This window comes from Globicephala melas, chromosome 12 (assembly GCF_963455315.2).
Source record: "Globicephala melas chromosome 12, mGloMel1.2, whole genome shotgun sequence".
In the NCBI taxonomy this organism is placed as follows: Eukaryota; Metazoa; Chordata; class Mammalia; order Artiodactyla; family Delphinidae; genus Globicephala; species Globicephala melas.
Window position 1 is genome coordinate 60255934 of NC_083325.1, and position 23643 is coordinate 60279576.

The window sequence follows — 23643 nt, forward strand, 5'->3', positions numbered from 1 at the left end:
TGAATCCTAAGCTTGGACCTTCTTAGCTGGTCATTGCAGCTGACTTCTGTTGACAAATCAGCTGTCCCACTCTTGGGGAAGTGAGCCCCCTGAGTGGACTTGTTCATTGTGAGTCCTGTTTCAGACAAGCATTTGGTCAGGGGAGTGGGGACGGATGGATTTTATTAAGGGACTCTGTGCCAGACACTTTTATATATGTTATGTCATTTGGTCCCCCCAGTAACCCTGTGAAGTGATTACTCCTCAACTACAGCTGTGGAAACAGGCCGAGAGATGGCACTGAGGGTCACGCAGCTAGAAAGCAGAGAAGGAGAGGTTTGAGCCTGGTTCTTTCTAACTCCAAGCCGAGGGCTCTGTCTCCCCCATTACTGTGGATTGTAGGTTAAAAACAAACAAATTAAGCAGCGGAGCCAGGGAGGAGAAGAAGGAGAAGGAAATATAATAAGGGAGTTAAAAAAAAAATCTAAGAGGTTTGTCCTGTTGTTTGGATGCAAACTCAGGTTTGGACCTGCAATTTAGGATCCCAATGAACTGGTCACCATGGAGCTGAGGGCCGCTGAAAGCACTGCTCTCCTCCAGCTTTTGAGTTTTCTAGAAGGAATCTCTCTCTCAATCTCTTTGCCAGAAAATGAACCTGAAGGAGTCCTCATGATGAGATGAGCTGGATTGCTATAAGGATCGCAATCATGGAAGATTTATGTCTGTGACTTCACTATGAAAACAAAACTGTTTTCCCCAACCTGTCGGGGGGCAACAGTCAGAAGAAAGTAAGGTTTACTTTTGATGAAACATGTGGTTCATAACAGAGCCTCTCTTACCAATGGGGTGATCTGTAGGTAAAATATAAAGGATTAAAAAGAAAAAGAATAAAGAAAACATAACAGAATTCCAGTTACCCCACTCCAGGACAAGGAAACAAAGGGTCAGCTTTGGCAATAAAATATGATACATTTTTGTATATTTTTTCAGCATTAAGATGCACGTCATTCTGCACTTGGAAGTTGCTTTTGTATCAGTTCACATAGGGTGGATCTATTTTTCCCTGTTGTTATAAAAACATCGCAAGACATGCATGACAAGTCTTCAGAAAATGCCGATTCCTGAGCCACTGCGGATAACTGTACATTAATATGGATTGACAAAGACTAGTTTTGATCCCAGTCTATGCCTGTCAGCATAATGGGGGTCCAGCCCATATGTCAGGTGGGTGTAATGGCTTCTGGCACTGTTAAGGCCCTATAGTGCGAAATCAATGGGATAATAGCAGTAGCAGAGCTGTAGACTGAAGAGTTAGGCAGTCTGGAGGTGGTAGTGCCCGGGGTAGTAGCCAAGACCCAGGCAAGAAGCAGACTTGGAGTTGAGGTCCAGTTTGGTTGGGACAAAGTAGGTACTCCGTTTTCTAAAAATGGACTGCTTTGGGTCCCAGTGTGGTCTAAATTTAGTAACTGAAACCTTCACCTCTTTTTCAGCAGAAAACTTTCTGCTCTAGAGATGGTTACCAATAATCACTTACCTAACCTATTCCAACCCATTGTGGAAGCACACCTGAGTAACACACATGCTCAAGTTAGTGTGGTATGAAATAGATTGGCAGGGCCCCATGGAAGGGTAAAACAAACACCTAAGTCATAGCATATTTTTGCCCTTGTTCCCTGCGCTTCTGCAACAATTCACATGCATTTCCATTAGTCTTTATCATGCATTGTTTTAATTATTTGATTCTATTACTGTGAACTCTATATGGGTAGAGGCCAAGCACAGTGCCTGGTACATAGTAGAACATCAATAAAAAGTTGCTGCTGGGCTTCCCTGGTGGCGCAGTGGTTGAGAGTCCACCTTCCGATGCAGGGGACATGGGTTCGTGCCCCGGTCCGGGAGGATCCCACATGCCGCGGAGCGGCTGGGCCCATGAGCCATGGCCGCTGAGCCTGTGCGTCCGGAGCCTGTGCTCCGCAACGGGAGAGGCCACAGCAGTGAGAAGCCCGCGTACCACAAAAAAAAAAAAAAAAAAAGTTGCTGCTGATGAATTTAAAAATAAAAATGTGTTTATTGCAACTGGATAGAAAGCTATACCATTCAAATTTCAATCAGCTCAGTATATTCTCTTCTAGATAGACAGTGTTTTGTCATACCCTTTCCACATCCATTCAATCCTGGCTAAATGCATGAATTCAGACTGTCCTGGCATTTTATTGTTTTATGATCATCCTTACTGTGACAGGCATGCTGCTAACAACTTCCTTCAAGAAAGAATTTGACGTTCAGCTGCGCTAAGTGCAGTTAGCTATCTGCAGAGCCTTTGCTTTCTATGCACAGCACTGGAGCTGATTTCATGCTCTGCTGCAGCCCCCGGGCAATGACTGAGCCTTTGGGAGGAGAAGCACTAGGGCGTGGCCATTTCTGTCCAGTGTGATCTCCCCTAATGGGCAGTATTTGTTCTGGAGTTGCTATTGGATTGGTCTGAGGCTTTTCTTGACCAGTTTTGCTTCTCTTCCCCTTTCCTTTCAGGTGTCAGATCTGTATCACAGTCTAACAAAGTTCCCTGCCCAAAGCTGTCTTCTTCCTCTTTATCTTTCACAGACTTTAGCCCCCAATAAATCTCTTACCCCCCTGTCTCCCGTCTCAGAGTCTGCTTCCCAGAGGACCTAAATTGACACACCTACACAATACCTCATCAGATTTATTTTCTTCCTTAAACGCAGTAGAGAGATTTTATTAATTTAAATGTATAGTGTTTCCCCACCACAGCTGTAGCCCTGTTGAAGTTCCCCTCCCCACCCTTAAGAAAATCATTTATTGTCACAACAAATAAGCCTATTCCAGATAGTGTTTGGGATCCTTGTATTGTTCACAAAAAAATCTCCTGGGGCTGGCTAAACTTGAGAATGGGGCATTCTAAGACATCACCCACACATGAGCTCTTTTGCAAGACTTTGCAAACTTGGATCACAGCCTGAAAGAAACCTGAGTGCCCCTCTGAGGGTCCGAAAGGGACCTGAACATGTTGGGAGGTGATAATGAGAGCAATCATGTTTGAATGGGTTTGTGAGGGCTCTCGGATGGGGCCCTTGAGAAGTTTAGTGCTTTTCTTCCACTTGGCATTTTGCATTTTTGGCACAAGACTTTGTTAAAGCTTGGAATGAGGTTATCACAGCTGTTTATTTTGCCAAAAAACCAACTACTGCTTCAAGTCTTATGTTCCCTCATCTCTTGTTTGCTTCTGCCTTGCCAGGGAGACTGCTCTCGTGTGGCTCCTGGTAGCCCCACAGGGAGCTGACAGTGAGACTGGTGGAAGTGGGGTAAAAGATGTAGCCAAGAAAATCAAACAACCTGAGTCCTATTATTTGTCCACTTGCCGCTCACAATCTGGCATTCTTGCAGACGCTATTGGAGCCACGCTCCTCATTATGAGGGCTATCAACTACACAGCAGACACATACTTCTCCTATTACATAATGCCTCAATACTGGACACTGAAAATATCGATTCCTTTGGCTGTGCCTTTGTGTGCTCAACTACATTGAAAAAAGGAAAACATTAAAAAGCATCAATTCAGGCATGTTTTAATTTAATGCCGCAAGAAGATGGCTGGTGCACTGTTTCAAGGAACAGAATGTAAAATGTCGACACAGTTGACTCCCTCCTCCGGGGAGCCTTCCCTGACCTCTCCTTGGCTCCAGCCACTTCAATCATTCATCAACCCCATAGGCCCTTGGGTATGCGCCTGTATAACTCTAGTTGGTTTGTATATTTTTATGCCCTGTCTGGGAGTTGGAAGGAACTGGAGAAGACATATAGAACAATCTCTAACTGAAGCCAGGAAGCCCCTCTCATAAAGAATAGACATGTCTTAAGCAGGCATTAAGTTCCAAAGTCAGCATGTAGGGTGAAGTCAAGTGTTGTCAGCATTACCTTTGAAAACCCCAAAATGAGAGGCACGTGGGAACAGAGGCAATGTGGGATGGAGGGAGGCAGACCCCATGGCTTTGGTCTCATTCTTACCCCAGGGCAGCAACAACTGCATAAGTGGGGTGGCATGGAGAATCACCTACACTATTTAATCATTTTCCATTTGTATTTTTATCAAAGTTACAAATGTCACATTTTATCGAATCAAACTATTCTACTAGATTTGTTACAGAAAAGATCAGTTCCCCCACCTACTCTTTCCTTTCCCCATCAGCAATGATTTTCAACTCAAATGACTATGTCTCCATATTTAACTCTAAATAATACACTCGTATTGCTACTTCTTCATCTTTCATTTTTAGGCATTATCTGTTGACTTCCCACCATGGAAGACAGAGAATTTAATTCTTTTTCATCTTCCTTCATCATCACATGCCCATCCAGTTCTCTCACCCTCTCATTGCAATTATGTTATAATTTTGCTTAGCTCAATATTCAGTGTTTACATTTTTATGTCTATGTAAACAGTATTCACAGCTGAGCCATGTAGTAAACTTATTAGTTTCCTTTCTTGAACAACTTTGTATTTTCCCTGGAGCTAATAATTATCTTTTATTTTGTCTTTTTATTTGCTTAATTTTCTATGCACTTTCACTACTGCAACCAGTAGTCAACTCTCCACCAGTTGTCCAAATCTCCTGCCAGTATGTTCAAATACATCACAAGGGCGATCAATTTTATCTTGGAGAAATCTTCTGGAGCCTTCTGACCATTCCTATATGGTCTAGTTACCCCTCCTAGCAGGGTCACAGCTGTTGTCCTGAATCATATTCCCTGGAAATACCATTGGTCTTTCTCCCATGTTGTTGCCATGTTGTTCTCTTCCTGTATCCCATGGTTTCCTCTTCTTCAGCTCAATCTCCCATTAGGTTGAGTGTAACTTGCTGAAACTTCCTGAGAAAGGGTGAAGAAGTACATTTTTAAAAACCTTGAACGTCAAAAAGGGTCCTTATTCTATTCTCAAACTTTACTGATGGTTTGAGTGTAGAATTTTGGGTTGCAAATTATTTTCTTTCAGAATTATGAAGGCATGGCTCCTCTGTTCTAACACTGCAACTAAAAAGAATGATACCATTCTAAGTTGTTTCTTTGTGTGTTTTTTCTGTGAAAGCTTGTAGAATCTTGTCTTTGTCCTGAGCATTCTGAAATTTCACAATGATTTGCACTAATATGAGTCTATTTTTATTCACTGGGCTGGGCACTTGGTGGTCTTTTCAAAATGGAAACTCATATCTTCCAACTCAGGTAAATTTTCTCGAATTATTTCATTAATGACTTTCTCCCTTCATTTTGCCTCTTCTGTTTTTTCTGGGACTCCTATTGTTTGCATATTGGGCTCCTTAGAATAGTTTTTCTTAACTTTCAAAAACTTTTCTCTTTCCTATCTCTTTGTCTTTTGGCTCTACTTGCTAGAAAACTTCAACTTTATCTTTCAACCCCTCTATTGAATTTTTCATTTTTGCTATCATATTTTTAATTTCTAAGAGCTCTTTTTTTCCCCAGTGAATGTTCCTTTTTAATAAAGCATCCCGATCTTATTTCATGATTGAAGAATCTTATCTCCCCAAAATTACTGAATACTGTTGGGACATGCGCACGTGTGTGCACACACATACACACACACACAAACACACACACATTCTCTTCTCCCTTACAAAGTCTCCACTTCCTCTAAATTGCCTTATTTTTAAAAATTGTTTTGCTTTCCATCTTTCATATGAGGTTTTCTTCATATGTTTGATGATCCTTGGTTACCTTTACTATTTAAGGCAGTAAAAAGTTGATTGGAAGCTTCAAAGCATGGTAGCTGTTATTAAATATTAGCTTCCTTATAGGGTGATCTGGCTGGAACCCCCAGTGTCAGTATCTTGAGGTGTTTCCTCTTGACTTGGTCAGGTTTCCGAGAGAAGACATGTCTAACCTTCCACCTGGAGGGTGAAGGCCCATCATTCGGTATTCCAATTGCTGTTTCAGAAATTCTGTAGGATAAATTGAGTTCCTTTTTCACTTTTCCACAGTTGCCCTGAGGATTCAGCTTTCTCAGGTTTACTGTCATGCCTCCAACATGTTGCTGTCATTGTTTCTTCTCCCATTTTCCCCATCCTTGTGGTTTATGCGTATTAAAAAAAATCCAGGATTTGGAGAGGGAGTGAAAATAGATGTATGTATTCAATCCATTATCTTAACCAGAATCCATTATTTAATTGTCTTCTTTCTTCATTTTTAGCTTCACAAACAAAAATTTGGATTTATATATGTTATATACTCGTAGGTTCTGTCTTCCCAGGGATTATGATGATATTTGTTGAGTATCTTACAATTTATAAATATTTTCTCACTCTTGATCTCATTTGTTTTTCACTATGACCTAGTGAGGTAGAAACTATTACTCTTTATTTATTTATTTTAAGTATGAGAAAACTAAGATTTAAAGAGGTTGAGTCCTACACAAATTCCATCAGTTGGTAAGGAGCAGAAACAAGACTCAAAACCAGATTTCCTGACTCCAGGCTTTTTTCTGGTGAACGCTTTCTGTAATCAACCTGCAAAGAAGCCTGTCTCACCAGCAGACAGCTCTGCCAGGAGATTCCTCCTGATTAATAGCTGAAACCTGTCTCCTTTAACATCTTCCCACAGGTTCTGGTTCTGCTGTCTTCAGTTACCTGGCATAGATCTAATTTTACTTCCCCATATGAGGCCTTAATTCTTTGTATTCAGCTGTCATTGGGATATGGATCAAGGGCAGTGGAGTTGTAAAAGTTAAGGATCTCTGAGTCTAGGATGTTGGGTGAGTATCAAAGCTGTCTTTGGTGATGGCAGGTAGGGTGTGAGTGTGATGCCAGAATTCTCAGAGAATGATGGTAGTAACTGATGGGAGGTCAGCAAATGACAGCAGCAAAGCAGAGCAGAGAGAACATGGTGCATCTGAATAGCCTAAAGCTCAAAGGAGGAAGAGATTTTGCCTATGGGTACATGGTAAATGTGCCAGGAGAAGACTGGAGAAGGTCGTCACTGCCTCCTACACAAAGAATTAGGTTTTAAGTTTTAACCCCCGTCCCCAAAATTAGGTTGTGAACAATCCAGATAAGACAAAGAAGTGGAGGAAACAATGGGTTGTAGGTCAAAGATGTAGAAGTGTTCATCATAAGGGAATGAGGTTTCAGTAAGGTACAGTGGAAAGAATTGGGATAGGAGTTAGTGAAAAGCAGAGCTGGGAAAACATAAGCTCAAGGCAATGCACGGATGTGTCTGTGATCTTGAGTCAATTAAAAACACACAATTTCTCTATCCCTGACCTGCTGCTTAGGCAGTTGAGGACAATACCAAGACAGCCAGAGTCTTGCTTCTGTCTCTCCCTTCTTCCAATGGAAACATGCCTGTGGGGAAAGCCTGTGTCCTCACCTGTTGCTTTCCCTGTCTTGCCACCTGGCCCACAGCACTTTTCCTTGTCCATCACTGCCAAAGGCACTAGGTGAAGGACTTGGCCTGAAGCCAAAGTAAATAGCAGCTGAGAGACACACAACAGTTGGTGTCTGGCTCAGATGGCTTTGGCGCCTTCTAGAGAACCCCCCTTCCCCCAAAGAAGTCTGCCCGGCTTGATGAAAACTACCACTAACATTTGTGCAGTGCTTTGGGGTTTAACAGGCACTTCCACATATAATAATCTCATTACATCCTCCCAACTATGCTGGTCATAAGTTTTATGATTCCCATTTTATTTTATTTTGTTTTTAATATTTATTTATTTATTTAATTTTAGCTGCTCCAGGTCTTAGTTGCGGCTTGAGGACTTCTTAGTTGCAGCATGCAGACTCTTAGTTGTGGCATGCATGCGGGATCTAGTTCCCTGACCAGGGATTGAACCTGGGACCCCTGCATTGGGAGCTCAGAGTCTTACCCACTGGACCACCAGGGAAGACCCAATTCCCATTTTATAGATGAAGAAACTTCCAGCTCCATCCCTTAGAACTGAGTGATACTGAGTAAGTCTTTAACTCTCTCTGAACATCAGCTTTCTTAGCAATAAAATAGGAATAAGACTTAGGACAATGTTGTCTTGAGAATTAAATAGGGTTATGTGTGTATAGAGTTTATACACAGTTATCATTCCATATATGTTCATTCTATATTTCCACTTAAATGATTTACACCAGTTCACTCAGCCAGAGAAAGGCAGATTTGGAGTCTCCATCTGCACTTGTCAGGAGCAGGTCATTCCTAAAGGAAGAGAGGAATGATTTATAAGAATGTACCTTCAGCAACTGTGATAGAGTATAAGTACGGACCCAGGATTTTTTCCATCCCTAGGTGCATCCTTCTTTGTAATGTGAAGTTGTCATCCTTCCAATAGAAGATGGAGTCTATTTTCCCTCCCCCTTGAATCTGGGCTGGCCCTGCGACTTGCTTCAATTAATAGAATGTGGCAGAAGTGACAATGGGCCTTTAGTGTCCATCCTCACCTTCTTGATGCTCTGTGACTCCCATGTAAGGGGGCCCAGGCTGGTCTCCTTGAGGATAAGGGACAGCATGGAGAGTCCCAGTCATCCCAGGAGTTCCAGTCATCACCACTGAGGCCCCAGACACACGACTGAGGCCATCTGGAACGGTCAGCCCCTTAGTCAGCACTCCTCACTCCCTACCCCCTCACGTGCTAAATGACTGCAGCATACATGAGCCCAGGTGAGACCAGCAGAGGAACTGTCCAGTTGAGCTTGGCCCAAATTACAGGATCATGAACAAATACATAATTGTTGTTTTAGTCCACTAAATTTTAGGATAGATTGTTGAGCAGAAATGGATAACCGATACATGACTAAGGTAAGATGCTAGGATAGTGTCAATAAGTTTGCATAGATACTGTAATCAGATAGGACTTGATCAAAAGGACCCCATGACATCATCTTTCTCTTTTAAATTATGGTTGATTCAACACCATCTGGTGGTCCTTTTGCCTAAAGATAGAACCATGAACTGATAAGTTTGTGAGGACCTATTCCTCTAATATGTATAATTGTTTGGATTAATAGACATAGTAGGATTTTTGACAAAGGAGGCAAGAATATACAATGGAGAAAAGACAGTCTCTTCAGTAAGTGGTGCTGAGAAAACTGGACAGCTACATGTAAAAGAATGAAATTAGAACACTCCCTAACACCATACACAAAAATAAACTCAAAATGGATTAAAGACCTAAATGTAAGGCCAGACACTATCAAACTCTTAGAGGAAAACATAGGCAGAACACTCTATGACATAAATCACAGCAAGATCCTTTTTGACCCACCTCCTAGAGAAATGGAAATTAAAAACAAAAATAAATAGATGGGACCTAATGAAACTTAAAAGCTTTTGCACAGCAAAGGAAACCATAAACAAGACGAAAAGACAACCCTCAGAATGGGAGGGTTTCTCCCGCAGAATGGGAGAAAATATTTGCAAGTGAAGCAACTGACAAAGGATTAATCTCCAAAATTTACAAGTAGCTCATGCAGCTCAATATCAAAAAAACAAACAACCCAATCCAAAAATGGGCAGAAGACCTAAATAGACATTTCTCCAAAGAAGACATACAGATTGCCAACAAACACATGAAAGGATGCTCAACATTACTAATCATTAGAGAAATGCAAATCAAAACTACAATGAGATATCATCTCACACCAGTCAGAATGGCCATCATCAAAAAATCTAGAAACAATAAATCCTGGAGAGGGTGTGCAGAAAAGGGAACCCTCTTGTACTGTTGGTGGGAGTGTAAATTGATACTGCCACTATGGAGAACAGTATGGAGGTTCCTTAAAAAACTAAAAATAGAACTACCATATGACCCAGCAATCCCACTACTGGGCATATACCCTGAGAAAACCATAATTCAAAAAGAGTCATGTACCACAGTGTTCATTGCAACTCTATTTACAATTGCCAGGACATGGGAAGCAACCTAACTGTCCATCGACAGATGAATGGATAAAGAAGATGTGGCACATATATGCAATGGAATATTACCCAGCCATAAAAAGAAACGAAATTGAACTATTTGTAGTGAGGTGGATGGACCTAGAGTCTGTCATACAGAGTGAAGTAAGTCAGAAAGAGAAAAACAAATACCGTATGCTAACACATATATATGGAATCTAAAAAAAAAAAAGAAAGAAATGGTTGTGAAGAACCTAGGGGTAGGACAGGAATAAAGACGTAGACGTAGAGAATGGACTTGAGGACACGGGGAGGGGGAAGGGTAAGCTGGGACAAAGTGGGAGAGTGGCATGGATTTATATATACACTACCAAATGTAAAATAGATAGGTAGTGGGAAGCAGCCGCATAGCACAGGGAGATCAGCTCGGTGCTTTGTGACCACCTAGAGGGGTGGGATAGGGAGGGTGGGAGGGAGACTCAAGAGGGAGGAGATATGGGGATATATGTATATGTATAGCTGATTCACTTTGTTATAAAGCAGAAACAATGCGCCATTGTAAAGCAATTATACTCCAATAAAGATGTTAAAAAAAAGAAAAAAGGAAAAAAAATAGACATAGTAGGAGCTTACATACAGGGGGCTCAAGCTCAGAGTCTCACTGATTCCTACCTCATCTTTATGACCAATAAAGGACCAGAACTTTTATTTCTGATAGAAGGTCTCAGGAATATTCCCAACATCATGCTGGGAGTCCACAGTCAAGCTTGGGACCAAATCTCTCAGTCCTTGACCTCCATCACTCCATTTGGCCATGTGGAGAGAACAGGGTTATCTCATCACATCTAATCAGTTTTTCAGAGACCTCTAAATTGTTCTGGAGCAAATAATGCTTAGGAAAGGGGATACAGAAGCAGGAAGGATGGAAACAAGATATTTCAGGGTAGGCTGAACTGACTACTGCAGACCTGACCCTGTCTGGGTCAACATCTCAGAAGAACTGTGGTCTGAAGGGGCTCAGACAATCCCTGAAGAACTTCACAACCAATGTGAAATGTCCGAAGCAACCTGCTCTTCTCTGAGCAGGGAAAGCCTCTGGGTACTTCTCAGACCCCCGGTAGTTCTGATCTTGGACTTCCTCATTGGTGGGGGGAAAAGACTGAAGTGACTTCACGCAGTGGAGACCCGACCACGTTCTCCCTGCAGGCCCAAAAGATGCTGGCTTTAGAGAAATTAATCCATGGGCCAATGGGAAAATGCTAGTAAAATATTCCCACATATATCCACTTGTCCTTAAGCACAGTGAGATTAGTAACGGGGGTCACAAGTCACTTGTGAAGTGTAAGGGGTGCAGATTGCTGTGTAGATTCTAAGCTTCCTCCCAGTGGCTAAGATCCGTTTTTGTTAGGTCTCTCTCACCCTCCCATCCTGTTCTCTTGGCCAACAGCAGAGATAAGGCAAAGGAGTCGGGACAGCAGAAATGGCTGTTTGTTTCTGAGCTCTGCTTTTTCTGCACAATCCCATTGCCTATGAGGGCAGCCAGGAGAAAGGGAGGGGCGGCAGGCTGGGGGCACCCCTTGCTCAGAGCTGTGGTGTGCAGCCCCCCTATCCAGCCCACAGGCAGTCAGCAGAATTTATGGGGACTCCTAGGGGATTCCAGAGGAAAGCACACCTGCTGGAAAGGTCACCAGGAATAAGGAAATCTGGCTCCAGTACTGAAAGGCTGCATGAATTTAGGCAGATTAATAAATTAATATATTTGTCTCAATTTACAATATGCTTTCAAAAGTAGTTTTGAATTAATCCTCCCAAGCCTGCTGTGACATATGTGACAAATGACATTGTTACTATCTAAGATGAAGAAGCTGAGGTTCAGAGAGGCAAAGTAATTTGCCCAAAGAGAATCTGCTGTCTCCAACTCCCTCTGTCTTTCCTACCACCCCTTATACATGAAGTTCTCTGAGTCTGAGCTGCAGCACCATTGAAATAAGGACAGTTTGGGGTCTTCCCTGGTGGCGCAGTGGTTGAGAGTCCACCTGCCGACGCAGGGGACGCGGGTTCGTGCCCCGGTCTGGGAGGATTCCACATGCCGCGGAGCGGCTGGGCCCGTGAGCCATGGCCGCTGAGCCTGCGCGTCCGGAGCCTGTGCTCCACAACGGGAGAGGCCACAGCAGTGAGAGGCCCGTGTACCGCAAAAAAAAATAATAATAATGACAATTTTACTGGGCACTTTCTCTGTGTGAGGTAAGCACGCTACCGTGTTATCTCATTTAATCCTTAAAATAACCTATGGGCAGGAGCTACTTTTATCCCTGTTTACAGATGAGAGAACTGGGGCTTAGAGAGATCAGAAACCCACCCCAGCCAAAGCCCACATTCTTAGCCACCTTGCTGTATAAGTTCCCATCCATAATTGGAATGATTTTTCCCACCCACTGACCTCACCAGGTAACACTGAAGACAAAATTAGATGATAGATGTGAAAACACTTTTTGAAAGTTAAACGTGTGTGGCATAAAATAAGGAAAAATTAAAATCTCAACTCCTGCAGATCTTATACTGTAACAAAGGCCAAACTAACTCCCAAGAAACTGACACAACCACAAGTCCTCGCTGACATAAAGTGGCAGAGCTGGCTGCAAAAAGAAGTCACAAAGGGAAGATGCAGGAGCTGAGAAGCACCAGTCCTGGCGGACTTCCTGAAAGAGGTGACTTTTGCTTAAGTTCTCTGCAATAATGCAGGCACAGAATGTAAGAGAGGAGAGGCCAGCAGGGCCAGCAGAAACACTGGCCAGCAGGGCCAGGCTGCCCTGTGCCCAGGAAGGTAGGCAGGAGTCCAGGCAGGGATGGAGATTCTGATAGGAGTGAGTGGAAGGGAGCAATGCTCTTGATGCCATAGCAACGAGTGTGTGTACGTGTCTCTGTGTGTGTGTGACAGTCAGGGCCACTCACCCCCACCCTGGGCAGTGTCACGCACAATAGCTCCCACGTTATCTTAAACACAGACCCAAACTCATCTTCTGCTGAGCACTTCTTGCTGCCGCAGTCTTCGATCCCCCGCAAAATCAAAATACACTCTGATCTTGGTGCAGACTCGTGCTCTCACTTGCGGGCCTTTTCCATGGACTTTTATGTCTCTGTTTACTTCGTGTGTTTCGTGAGTGGCTCATGCCTTTAAAGGAAATGCACCAACCTCGGCCTGTCATTATGGCCCTTTGCTGGCCACTGGCTGCACTCAGCCCGCTCCTGGGATGGGTAAGCCTGGACTTTTAATTTGCTGTGACAGGAGATAATTGTTGCTTGAGTTTCCACCTCTGAAAATAAACCAGGGTGGTGCTTCCCGGCTGGGAATCCACAGAGGCAAGCTCACCCCTGGAGCCTGTGCCAGTGGAGGCTTAGCCAGGGCTAGAAAGGCTGGTCTCAATGTCCCTCACCCCTTTCCTTTTCTGGATTTCAGAACATACAATTACTGCTTTCTTTAAGAGCTCAAGATGGTAAAGTTAAGAACGTTCAGGGAGACTTTCTGATATCGTATGCAAGAATTCCAGAGGTGGGATTCTGTGAAATCTCAGACTCTGGAGATACTAACCTTTCCACTCAGGCCTAATCCCCAGTTACAGCTCCGTTCAAGTTCAAGCACATCATAGCCCACCAGGGCTGTACTCCACGCCTTTTTCCTTCTTTTTTAAAATACATCATGCATAGGAATATCTCTGTCCCACCAATCAAAGCACTCAGAATTGCAAGTCAGGTTATGGGTTTTTGATTAATGGGCAAGACCCTTCTCACCTCTAAAATGAAGCAGCTAGAGAGGACGTTCTAAGGTTCCTTCCAGCTCAGGGATCCACTTACCTTGAACTCCATTCCCCGACTTGTTTCACTATAACCAACCTGTGCAAGGTACTGCGAAGCCTGAGTGGGTCATACAAGTTCATATGGTATAAAGATGTCTGGGGATCGTACATTTTAGCCATGGCTTAGCACTAACATAATACAGAAGGAGAACTAAAGGTGGGGAAGCTCAGAGTGGTCAAGAAGAATGAATCCATGAGGACCCTGCCCCATGTGCACGGTGCCCTGTAAAAGGTCCCTCCTGTGCTCCAGGTCTCTGCTCAAATACTGTCCCTCTCCCTCTACTCATTAGCTGTGTGACCTTGGGAAAATTACTTAACCTCTCTTAGTGTCCCCATCTATAACATGGGAAGGATAACAGACCCGCCTCACTGAGCTGTCCTGAGGTTTAAGGCAGATCTCATAAGTGTGGTGGTCATCTGTGCATCACTAACAATGCTCACCTTCCTCCTTTTGGGTACATGGTCAAACAGCATTTCCCTGTCCTTTGAAGTCGGACTTAACCATGGGACTTGGTTTGGCCAATGAAATGAGAGCAGAAGTATTCTGTGTTGCTCTATGCAGAAGCATTTAATAGCCAATGAAAGACACAATTGTGCTCCCTTCTTGCCATGGCAACCAGCAATGTCATAGATGGAACAGGTAGAAGCTCTTTTATTCTAGGTCAGCATATGAAGAAATGTGGAGCAGAGCCCCCCAGCCAACTGCAGTAGACATTTAATGAGACTGAGAAGTAAATTTTTACTTGCTACTAAGATTTTGGGGTTGTTTGTTACCACAGCATAAACTAGCTACTAGCTTACCCTGACTATAACAATATATATGAAGCAACTAACATAGCCCTTAGAATGTAGTAACATCATAATAAATGACAGTTCCCAACATGATTCTTACAGCAAAGGCCAGGACTACTATTTTTGGAAGCAACCACACAGAATCTAACACAGTTCTGAGCAAATGCTTGTACCCGCTTTGAGCAAATGCTTGTACACACTTTTGTAGTGAAAGAGAAAGAATTCAAAAATCATTGGAGGCTATCAGAACCTGGGGAAACGTTGTATCCAAGAAAACAGAAACCCTTTCCAGCAACCAGAGAGGGAGTATCACTATTTGGTGCAGGTGTAGAGTCAAATCATTATGTACCTGGGTTTTCACCAACCAGAAGGCAGGTGGTAGAACAACTGGTTTCTGTCCCCACTTCAATGAAGTTATTTCTGAGGCATAAGCCTAACACATCCTCTGCTCAGAGTAACAACTAACAGATGCTGGGGACTTGATTCCAATATTTGGTATTGATTACTTAGTGCCGACACCAAAATCTTTGTTCATATCAACACATGTCATAGCAATATTTTTTCTTATTAAACTCAGTAAGTTATAAAACCATAGGAATCTAATTTACTTTCAAGTAAAGGCAGCCAGAGTTAAAGAACCTGGTCATTCTTTCCCAGGGAGTCCCTGGTGACAAAGCAGTTTAGCACCAGTATAGAAGAGGCAACACAGGTGAAAGTTAAAATCATGATCTCGGGTGCCCACGAGACATAGGTTTGCATCCCAATTCCTTCACTTAACTTTAAGACGGTATGTGTTCAAGAACTTAGAACTGTTTCTGATACATAGACAACAGTCAGTAAATACAAGTCTCATCATGTACAATGTGTTGGTTGATAATTTTTCACATTTATATTATTGCTTTAGTCATTTATTCATTCAAAAAATATTTGTTTCAACTTTTCTCTGGGCCATGACTTCATTTCATCTTCCAGGAAACTCTATGAAGTCGGTAATATTGTTCTAATTTATAAGTGATTAAATTGAGGCACAGAGACAATAAGAATCTTGAGATGATGTAGCTAGTTAAGTGAAAGAATTGGTTAAGTGAAACCCAGATCTTAAATAAAGAAGTCTAACATAGTCACAGTCATAGAGAAGTGGATCTTGTGAGTAAATTCCAAAAAATCTACAGAGCTCCTAGAAAAGGAGAAGTTGTTCTTTTAATACCACCCAACTCACTCTGAAGCCCAGTGAGTTTGAACTTGATAGAGTATTTATTATAGAAAGGTATGCTGATAAGGAGTGAGTCATCCCCTGAGCATAAATACCATCTGTGCAGGGAATGTGTGGTTAAATAGGGAAAGTGACTCCCCTGGAGGCCATGGAGATCCAACATGGCAGGTGAGGACCAGCATCCCCAGAGGTCTCCAGAAGGAGGATGCAAACCTGGGTCTCTAAACCAATTCTTGAACACAAGTTTAAAGCTTATCCAGTAAGTTCAACACAATCTCAGGCATCCTACCTTCTCATGCAGGCGTCCTGGTGACTACTGGGGTTCCTGACCGTGCTCAGGAACAAGTGTGCACATCCTCTGGTCAAGCCCTGGGAGGAAGGGAGCCAGAGCTCTAGGACAGAGCCTGCTTCCCAGCCACTCAGCTGCTGCACCTGCTGGGTCCCCGTCAGATGCTGCCTCTGCGTTCACCAGAAGATGTGGAGACGGCCCTTCTCTCCCAAATCTCACAAGACCCCTCATGAGTGGAGCGCCTTCAGCCTCTGACTTAGTCTGTGATTCCTGTGGAGACAGCAGAGCCGAGAGTGGGCCCCTTTCCTTGGCCTCACTCAAGCCCACCCACTTAAGCAATTCTCATCCTTCATCCAAACAAAAGGGCTTGTGCACATCAATTCCTTCAAATAATGCCCGGGACTGGGGAAATGATCTCCTTCAGGGTGGTTCCGTAATGCATCATGCAAACCGGGAAATGTTGGAGAGCGCAAACGCAGATGAGGTGGGACTCTAGAACAACAGGCATAGAGCAGGACTGTCCCAGGAAGACTGGGGGCTTCTGTCCATGCTTGCTCCCCATCAAACCAGTCTCTGGGGGCCCTGCTGCAAATTCTGGGGACTCAACATTTGACTGGTGCTGTGTTTACATTTACTGGCAAAAATATGAAAAACAGAACCATGGGAAAATTCCAGCTGCCTGCCTAGAAATATGACAAGCTCCCAGAGATTTAAACGAAGAAGTGGGTTTAGGGGTTTGAATATCTACCAGATTGACCCAACCACCATGGAAACCAGAGCCCCCGGTTTAGGAGACAGCCGCCTATAGCCCGGTTGGTGGCATTTTGGAGAACAGAAGGAGGAAATCCTCTCAGTCAAGGATGCTTGCCCTCATTTGTACTGATTTGCTGCTGCTCATTAAAGGGATCTTATTTAAAACTAGAGTCATCTGTTTCCTCTTTGCGTCTTGAACAAGATTCCTCCCTGGACTACAGAGTAAGTACAATGTTTGTAAACAGTTGTCTTTAGGCTGGCACAGCAACCTTCCCCTTATGCAACTGAGTTTTCTCTGAAAAGACAGCTGTTTAAAGCCCAGCCTAACACTTGCTGACTTTATTGTGCTGTATCCATGGGGAAATCACAGTCACCGGTTTGAACAGGCTAATCAAGACCTATGGATTGCTGTCTTCATGAATAGTCACTTTCCCAGAGATCAAAGCCACGTGGCTGGGGAGACCGACTTTCAGCCACTTTTCTTGCATCCTTTTCTGATCAAAATGATTTATTACTTGAATGTCATAATCAGCTCAAGGTCTTTTTACTTCCGCGTTTTGTAGCAGACTATTGAGTACTGGATGATTTAGCAATTTCAGCCTATTAAGTCTTTATGAGGCTTAATCTGCCTTATAAACAGTCCTGTGATTAAAAAATAAAAAATCTTTATCAGCATCTATGGAGTGGGAGGAGTTAAGAGCTTTAAAAATCCAAAAATGCCTCATTCAACCTCATCTTGCTGTAACCTGGGGAAAGACAAGCACGTTGTGATGAGGAAACACAGGCCTGGGGCCCTGATGGAACGGAGCTGAGTGAGGCACAGTCTCACAGCACGTGCAGTGAGGAACCACAGGGATGCTTCCACACCACTTCTCAGAGCAGGGGGCTCTGGGGCACTGGCTCTTGTCCCTGGGCGCCCCCTTCTAACTATGGGAAGGAGACTCCCACAGAGAACATTCTAGGGCAAGGCCCAGATGTCAGGGCTCCTGTGATCTCCTTGCTAACCTCAGAGAACAAACCACAGGGGTCTAAGCATTTGGATCTCTTTCGAGGCTGCCCTTGCCGGGAGAAGTGTCTGTTCTGAGTCGGTACCTGCTCCCCCAATCCAGGCGAGCTGGGCACTAGGGTGGGGCCGGGCATGCTGGCAGCAGCTCGATGCAGGAGCCACTGCGGACCAGCTCTCCCGGCTGCTATGACCACAGACCCCTGGGAGCTCCATGGTGTTAACTCTCCCCCACGCCTCACAGCTGCCCTGCAATCTTCCTGGATACCACTCGAAGCCTTGCACTGAGCACGCCTCCCTTCACCTTTGCCCTGACACCTGATGTCCCAGGGCCTGACCCGGCCTGTCTGGCCTCATCTTGATAGTGCCTCCCCTGTAGTGTGTATTCAGCATCCAGGCCGGCAAGCTACCAGGTGGCTTCCAAAGGGACTGCCTGACACCGAGCAATGGCTCAATAAATATTGGGAAGATGAATGAAGGAAGGAATACGTGATGAAATTCTAGTTCTGCTTCCCCTTGGGGAGCAGAATCTGCTTCCTCTTGACTCAGACGGGAAGGGTGACGGGAGTGGCTTGAGCCACCCACTGCCCACTCCAGCCTGGAGACTCTGGGACGAGAGACCAGTATCAAGGGAGCAACGCAGGCTCCCTGCTCTGGACACTTTCTCCAGAGCTCCTGCCAGAGGGCCAGGGTGACACTCTCCTGCGTGGATGAGGGAGGAAGAAGCGTTTCCTCCAAAGCCCTGGCTAAGTGCAAGCAACCCCAGCACTTCTCTACTCGGAGCCTGGGACGTGTTGAGGACATAATGGGCATACGTGATGACTCTCTGAGCTCCCAAACCGGTCGTCTCTGATGATGATCCTCTTAACTAAATGATCCTTGCCACTGTCACTTAGGTTCAAAGAAAAGGGGTTTCCACATACCCAAACCAACGTTACAAGGTAAGGCCAGTAGTGCCTTACCTGCCAATAAGCCCGGTCGGCCCACCTTAAAGACAGAACTTCACGGAAATTGGGAGTGGAGATGTGTTAAACCAGACGTCGTCTGAATCCTCCAAAAATTGTTATAACCAGACTCACTCTGCAAAGTCTGATAAGTGCCAGAGATGGAAAGGGGGGTCTGGGTGGTGTCACAGTCTGTTATATGGCTGCAATACAGCTTATGTGTCCCTGACTTTTCTAAAAGTTAATTCTCAAGACAAGGAGTCCAGGTGAGTGCCTGGCAATGGCACAGGCTCTGGAATCGTTGTTGATGGACTGACCTGGCATACCTGTCCCAGCTGCTCAGATACCTGGCGGTGCAACACAGTCTTCTCAGAGGCCAAGACGGATCCCAGCCATGAATCTAACCCACTTAGGCGCCCCTCCATTTCAGACATCCATGGCCCGTGTAGGCCGGAAGAGAAGTTCTGAATGGTCGTGTAACAGTGTTTGCTGTTAAAAAGAGCAAACCCTGGACTCTAGCTCAGAAGCCATTTCCTTCCTTGTGGACAAGTGGGCTCTACATCGGGAAGCAAGCCTCTTCGTTCCCTGGAGCATTCATAGTCAGGGGCTTCTAGGGGAGATCATATTACAGAAACCCCAAAATGATCAGAAATGCCTTCAGCCGCTCTCGGGTTCAGTCTAACCCAAAGGGATGGCTCAGAACAGGTGTGTTAACACCCATGCTCGTGTGTGCACTGGGCAGCTCAAGGAGCCTTGGGCAGCAAGTGCAGGCACACCTGGCAGAAGCCACATTGACAGGTGAGATGGGTCTGGAGCCAGGGCAACAGAAGATGACGCTGTGGAGCCTCAGGCTGACTTCAGAAATACCCACCTCCCGCCCCCAGCCCAGCTACTCAGCTTGACCCGCAGGGCATCTACAGGGAATCTTACCAGTGTTCTCCGGAGATGGTATTTGTCACACACTGGCATTTCCTACACTCCTCCTCTCACTGACTGCATCTCTAGGGGCTGCTGGGAGTTCCCTGACCAAGCTGCCCAGGAATGGAGAGTCAGCAGGCTGGCATCCTTAAGGAGGTGGTGTTTAGCTCTGACTTGGGAGTTTCTGGGACTCAGCATTCCCTCTCCCCTGCCATACCAAAACCCCAAGATCACTTTTCCTAAGAAAAAAAGAGCTTCTCCAGAACATTCCAGTCTTAGCTCCTTCTGATGTCCCTGTCATGCAGGCAGTCCCTGAGTGACAGCATTCACCATCACTTCACTTACAGTGGCACTGGTCTGGTTGCATAAAGATCACTAAGGAGTCCAGTGAAAATCCAGATTCCTGAGCCTCACTCAAGACACTTCCTGGGGTGGAGGTGGGACGAAGGGAACAGCAACCTATATTCAGACACGTCCCCAGGTGCTCCTAAGACAGCGCTAGGACAGGGACTCACTAACAATTAGAACTTAAAAACTTCAAAACTACATTTAAATATCCCTTTGTTTGTTAAGTCCTGTGAAAAAGTAAATTTCACCCCCAGAGACCACTTTGTTTCCTGACAGCTTTAGAAGAAGCAGTTCCCTCCTTTCCTAAAACAAGGCTGCTCTCTGGGTTCTTTACATCCTAGACAAACAAGAATCTTTGAGCAGCTCCAGTACAGTGTGGGCTGCAGGCCGCCTTCCTAAGCATTCCAGACTCCCACGGATGCGGCTCCCAGCAGCTCCCAAACTGCTGGAGAGGAGTGAGGCTGTGAGCTTTCCTGCAGGGCTCACCAGGTCCCAAAACCTTCTAGAAGGGGTTTTCCTTGGCTACTGAACACTTACAGCTCAGGAAGAGGTCAAACTTGATGCACATTGCAGAATGAACCCCTGGAAACAGCTAAATTGCCTTATCGTGTGAAGAGCAGAGATGTGTCTTAAGAAAAATAAAAATACGAGTGAAGCCAGAAGGCATGTTGCTAACAACATGCTGAATTAAGTAAGAGAAAGACTATGCTTGTTGCCAGTGCTGAGGCAGGAAATAGCTCCTTTTCCTTTAACTAATCTCTTTGTTTACATCACTTCCTTTGCTCCATAGTACTGGCTCAGAGAAGACCTGTTTTTCTGTTACGTTTTGGTTTTCTTGGTCAGTAGGATTTGGTCCCGTTGAGCCTCAGCCCAGGGAGCCCCATGGCCAAAGCCATTGTTGTGAGTCACAGCAGACCTAGTGCAGAATGAAGGGCGCAGACAGCAAAGGCCAGCGACACATCTGCTCCCCAGTTGGGAGAGCACCTGCCTGGTCCACCGTCACGGTCCCTGCCCGTGGCTGCCGGCTGAGCCAGGCGGGGCTGACCTGCCTGTTGGTGGGGGCAGTGGGGATTGGAGGAGACTCGTCAGCCTTTCTCACATTTGTTGTCGGGTTCTTGGCACTGTGTTTGATGAATGTCGAATACAAAAATGAGAGGATGAGGAAACAACAGACGATTTCCAAAGAGGACTAGACAGATTTCTCTATCTCAGCCTTTTCACACACATACTCATAGATGCCTTCAAAGTTTGGGGGGAGGGAGGTAGAGCGAGGGAGAGACAGAGGATGATAAATCACAGGGCTCTCCATGGGCTGAAATCACTGATGGCTGCCTAGGAGGGGAAGGAAGAGCCCAGCCCCCGTCACCACGGCTCAGAGGTGTCAGGCGCATCACCTGCCCACTTCCTCCGTTCATTCCTTAGAGTGTGGAGACGTAAGAGCAGGCCATCGTGAATGGCTCTAGACCAGCAAGGCAATGTGTACCCTCGTTGTTCCTCAGCCATGGTCTCCTGCCCCAGAGCGCCCCTGGGGAAGTGTGGAAAGTCTCGCTCTTTTCAAAGTTGGTTCTTTTTCTCTTTAATTCCAAGAACCCACTGGTTTGAGCTCCAGTTTGTCCACGTCGTGACATCTGGGGACATGAGGGGGCTCTACCTCTACCCAGCATTGTCGGTCAAGGGTGAGGAGAGAAGGCCCAGGAGCCAATGTGCACAGGAGAACTGGGGGATGGGGGGAGGGGGGCAGTGCCCAGCCCATTTAACCCCTTCCTTCCCACTCTGCTCTCTTCCTGGCAGAGGCATGTCGTGACAATACCCAAGCTCAGTCCATCTGAACATTCATGCCTCTTGGCACCGCAGATGCCCCAGATGAAGAAAACGGCCCATCCCGTGTGCGATGGAGAGATCCTACTTCATATACACTTTCCTGCCTTCCAACAACAGAAGAAAAATCACTGTTCTTTTGGCTCAGAAGCCCTCTTTAAAGGGTTCATTATTTCACAGGCTGCTTACTATATACTCTGCACCACATTCAATAAAACTTCATGTAACTGTCTTTGAAATTAACAGCCACCTCTCATGCTTCTCAAGTTATTAAAGACGTTGGCATGGCGGAGAGACTGTAAACTTTCTATACTGGTGATTAGTCAGCGGGACTACATCCCACCAAATCCCCCAGAGCGTTCCTAACAAAAAGTTCCTTGTGACCCAAGCACCAATTTTTCTTTCCTGTCTGTTCATTCTAATTCCACTCAATTACTCCTGAGCAAGCTGTTTTATTCCTGTAAACTCATGTTTTTTACTGGAGCCTGTCAGGAGGCCTGAAGTGGAGGCTGATATTATGTAGGATGTTTTGAGAATCATTAAAACACTTTAAAACAATCACCTATTGTGATATTCACAGCCCTAAATAGGGTGGCTGTGCCTGGGCCATTTGGAGCCTGGATCGTTTTATTTATTTGCTATTAAAAGTTTCAGGTTAGAAAAGCTTGGCTTGCTACAAAAATTTTGGACCTGGGAACCCAGGACCTGGTCTGGGCTCCTGGAGGGTTCTGGGCAAGGATCTGAAAGTAAACGGATTACGTGTGTGTATGTTGGTGGGGAGGGGGTGTATTCAGGAACAGCTCTGCCTCTGCCTGATGGGTTGAGCAGGGATGGGACTCAGCAGGCAGCCTCAAGTAGCCAGAGAGATTTGCCCCCTAGTAGAGAAGGAGATTTCCCTAAGAGAGTGTAAGAACAGTTTTCCTCTGAAGATGGAAAGGTCCCCTGCTGTGTCACATTTAGTCCATCATTATTCCATCATTATTCGTACGCAGTCAGTGAACAATTTGCATGAACAAGGCACCAGGCTAGATTACCTGAGGTGGTAAAGCAGGTAACTCTGTAGTTCTTGCATCATTAGATGAGGGGTCCCTTTTTTTTTTTTTTTTTTTTGCGGTACGCGGGCCTCTCACTGTTGTGGCCTCTCCCGTTGCGGAGCACAGGCTCCGGACACGCAGGCTCAGTGGCCACGGCTCACGGGCCCAGCCGCTCCACGGCACGTGGGATCCTCCCGGACCAGGGCACGAAACCGTGTCCCCTGCATCGGCAGGCAGACTCCCAACCACTGCGCCACCAGGGAAGCCCGAGGGGTCCATTTTATTGATGGCATGAGGAGCATCAAGTGCAGCCACAGCTCTGGGCCTGAGAGGGACCAAAACGGTTCAATCTGTCTGCCTACCCTCCCAGCTGCCTTTTGCTTCCACTCTGGTCTTCTGACTGCCCAGTTTCCTCTGCTACAAGCATCTACTCCTGATTGACCATTGGCAGGAGCTCAGCCTAGACAGCCCCTGGGTTTGGAGGCTGACTTCTGTGCTAGAGCACAGAATCCAACAAGGAAGCGGTGCTCGACCTGGGGTGGAAATAAACGATTCTTGATTTCCAACTCCCAAGATCTGGAATTTCTTCTGGGGGAAAAAATTCTCCTTTCTTCAGTGATTCTAAGATGCTCTGTGATTTCAGTGTTTGCCATGGTCACAAGGCATTGCTCAGATAAAGGCCAGGTCACCCCAGCTCACTGCATACATCACCTCACACACTTCTAGAACACGGTGTTCCCACAAGTGTCACATCTGTTTGCAGCATGCCATCTTAACTCCAAGCTGGAGATG

The 23643-nt window shown here is 45.3% G+C and overlaps 1 protein-coding gene across 1 annotated transcript in view; it reads right to left on the minus strand.

Annotated features, from left to right (window-relative positions):
- Positions 1-23643, minus strand: part of RMDN2 (regulator of microtubule dynamics 2) — a 242192-nt gene that overhangs the window by 167730 nt on the left and 50819 nt on the right. Inside the window, exon 4 of the mRNA XM_060309718.2 lies at positions 16034-16303. Within this exon, the coding sequence (XP_060165701.1) occupies positions 16034-16041 (8 nt within the window). The 5' untranslated portion in view covers positions 16042-16303. The remainder of the gene's footprint in view (positions 1-16033; positions 16304-23643) is intronic.